The 2,636-nt window shown below is 40.9% G+C and overlaps 1 protein-coding gene across 1 annotated transcript; it reads right to left on the bottom strand.

Annotated features, from left to right (window-relative positions):
* Positions 1 to 1,575: 1,575 nt before the first annotated feature.
* Positions 1,576 to 2,433, bottom strand: LOC149193306 (uncharacterized). Its single transcript, XM_089407283.1, has one exon. The coding sequence runs from the start codon at positions 2,431 to 2,433 to the stop codon at positions 1,576 to 1,578; it is 858 nt and encodes a 285-aa protein (XP_089263409.1).
* Positions 2,434 to 2,636: the final 203 nt, after the last annotated feature.

The following is a 2,636-nucleotide window of genomic DNA, read 5'->3' as shown; positions in this document are numbered from 1 at the left end:
ATGGGTGTTGCGCAATATTTAGATGTCATAGCATACAATACCCTTTTCGATGCATTGTGCAAGGGTAATGAATTTGGTTTAGAGATTTCGATTTTGAAAAAAATGGCTAAAAGTAGGTGTGGTTGTGATGTTTCTACTTATAACATATTGAATTATAGGTTTTGAAAGGGAAAGAATCTTGAAATTACAACTACAAATTTTCATAGTGATACCCATAGAAACACAATATTTGTGAGGATTTTGATAATGAAAGAGGAACTTTCCAAAGGAATTCATAACCAAGTGTACTAGGAGTCAAGATTGTGCTACAGAAGAAAACAAATAATAATGACGTAAAACAGTGCCCAAGCGCCATACCTAAAATAAGTACTTTTGTCGCCACCCCTATTCCTTCTCTTGTACATTTTAAACTCGAAGTGAAGTCTAGTATGTTAAACCCCCATCTTCGTAAAATATCTTAGAAGCAAATCTTCCACTCTCCTTTGACGTTGAAACAATCATTCAAGATCTCATGCTCCACTGCCTGCATCACTAAATGTGCAATTCATGAGCCCAACCCACTGAGCTTGAACTGCTAATGTGGTGGTTTCGGAAGTGGCTAGGTGATAGATGTATGGGGTATCTAGGGTATCGGGTGCCTCTAAAGTAACAGGTGTTGAAGCCGCCAAAGATAAATGCCACAACCTCCTAGTTGTTGGCCGTAACGGCATGATCAGGGGCGAATAATGCATGCATTCATTAATTCACAAAGATCAAACAATGGCGATTACAAAATCCGTGAGAGTCGATCTCAGTTATGCTAGAACCTCCTGGTTTTTGGAGCTAGTGGCATGATAAGGGGCAATCCTCCAAGATACAGTCTTCGAGCGGCATCGGCAGTTTGGTGGTGCGAATGGTGGAAAATGTGAGTGAAATCCCCCAACTGCAATGCTAACTTAGCAGTTTTCCCATTTAGTATATAGAAATAATTGGCTGGCTAGCTCACTCGTGAATTCCCTCACACCCTGTTTAGACTTTAAAACATTTTCTCGCTTCAATGCCTTACATGTCAATTCATTGAGCCATCATTTTTGAATTACTAAGCTCCACCCTATTATAATTAATTTATTTCTCCAAAAATGTTTGCTAACTATGAAAGTACAATTATGAAAACGAAAACATTAGGGTTGTACATGTTGGGAAAAAACACTTAATACACTTATAAATAAATTCAAATAATAATAAAAACAATCCGCAGTATGCCCAAATTGTGAAATTTTGTGATAAAAAACAATTCGCAAAGTAAAAGTCCAATACTTAATACCATGTGTATAGCACCATGCCCGTAGCACGTATAATAATGTAATTGTAATGTTAAAATACAAACATTATGCTATAAGAATGAAGCATCCACGTTGAACAGCAGGATTTTACGCTCGGAAGATTATTGGATGGAGAAGCGCAAGGGAATTTCAAACGATATTAAAACATATGTAAGCAAGGCCGTCAATTATGGTTTCCATTTCTTGCTTGTCTCTGCAATTGCCACCTTAAAAACATCAAAATCCAACGCCTGTAATCCGCGTATATGACCTATTAATTTGTATTTTTGCTACTACTATAATTCCATGCGTTGATCACGAGACAGAAATCTGAAGGAATGTCACAGTCGTTCATGTCTCTGAGGGAATCGACTTGCTGCATCATGGACTTAACAATGAACAAACCATGATGTCCCACTCCAGGATTAAACAGCCAGTCATGCACATCCCATAAGATTTGAAAAGGAACTCCTCCTACATAGATGGTACCGTTGCCCCTGAATTTCCAGAGTAAATGCTTCACTTCCACAGCCACCTCCCTATCGACGCTGATAACAAGAGCCGGATCGCCGGTTCGTTCTGTTTGGCACTCAATCAATACTTCATGTAACCGCTTCCCATCACCAAACCGAGCCATGGTAGCAAAACTTTCCTTGCCGAGGACGTGTTCCTCTCTCGACACCAGAACCGCGTCAGGAGAGCACCTGGACTTGGTCTTGATGCATGCCTCCTCTTCCATATCGCTCAATAATAAAACCATCTCCTCGTTGCACACAACGGCAATGTAATACCCTCGTTCAGGCTCAGGCCCTGACAAGAACTTCACAGATTCCAAGTTCCAGAATACTTTGACTCTGTTTCCATCGATAATATCGGAACGCTTCCATGATCTCTGCTTTTTACAGAATTTGCAGGGTTTCATCTCCACTTTACAGACGGATCTATTCGCCGGTGGTTCTCCAATAGCGATGCACAGCGCCCGAACCATCACATTCTTGTCCCAGGTAACGCTTATAACTTTGTGGCCTCTGCCCCCACATTTTGTCTCGTAGGTCGATGACACCAGATTCTCCGAGCTATTGCCTTTACTCTCGCCGGAGAAGCAAGAAGGCACTTCAAGTTCACCTCGCATTCTTTTCTTTCTGGGTTTGAATTCTTGGTCGTGTTGCTTTGGCGATTTTATACAGTAAAGTCGATCCAGAAAATGCGTCCGAGAATCGAACCTGGACTGATTGTGCAAAGCACAGCCCAACAAACCAACCACAATATTATTGAATCATACTGGATCCCTCGTCATCCTCATGGCCTTAATGACTAAAAGCATAATGGGCCATT

This window comes from Pinus tabuliformis, chromosome 2_2, assembly GCF_031772625.1.
Source record: "Pinus tabuliformis cultivar Carrire ecotype Pingquan chromosome 2_2, CPIR1, whole genome shotgun sequence".
NCBI classification, from domain to species: domain Eukaryota; kingdom Viridiplantae; phylum Streptophyta; class Pinopsida; order Pinales; family Pinaceae; genus Pinus; species Pinus tabuliformis.
Note: the sequence above shows the minus strand (reverse complement) of the source record. Positions and strands in the feature narration are given on the sequence as shown.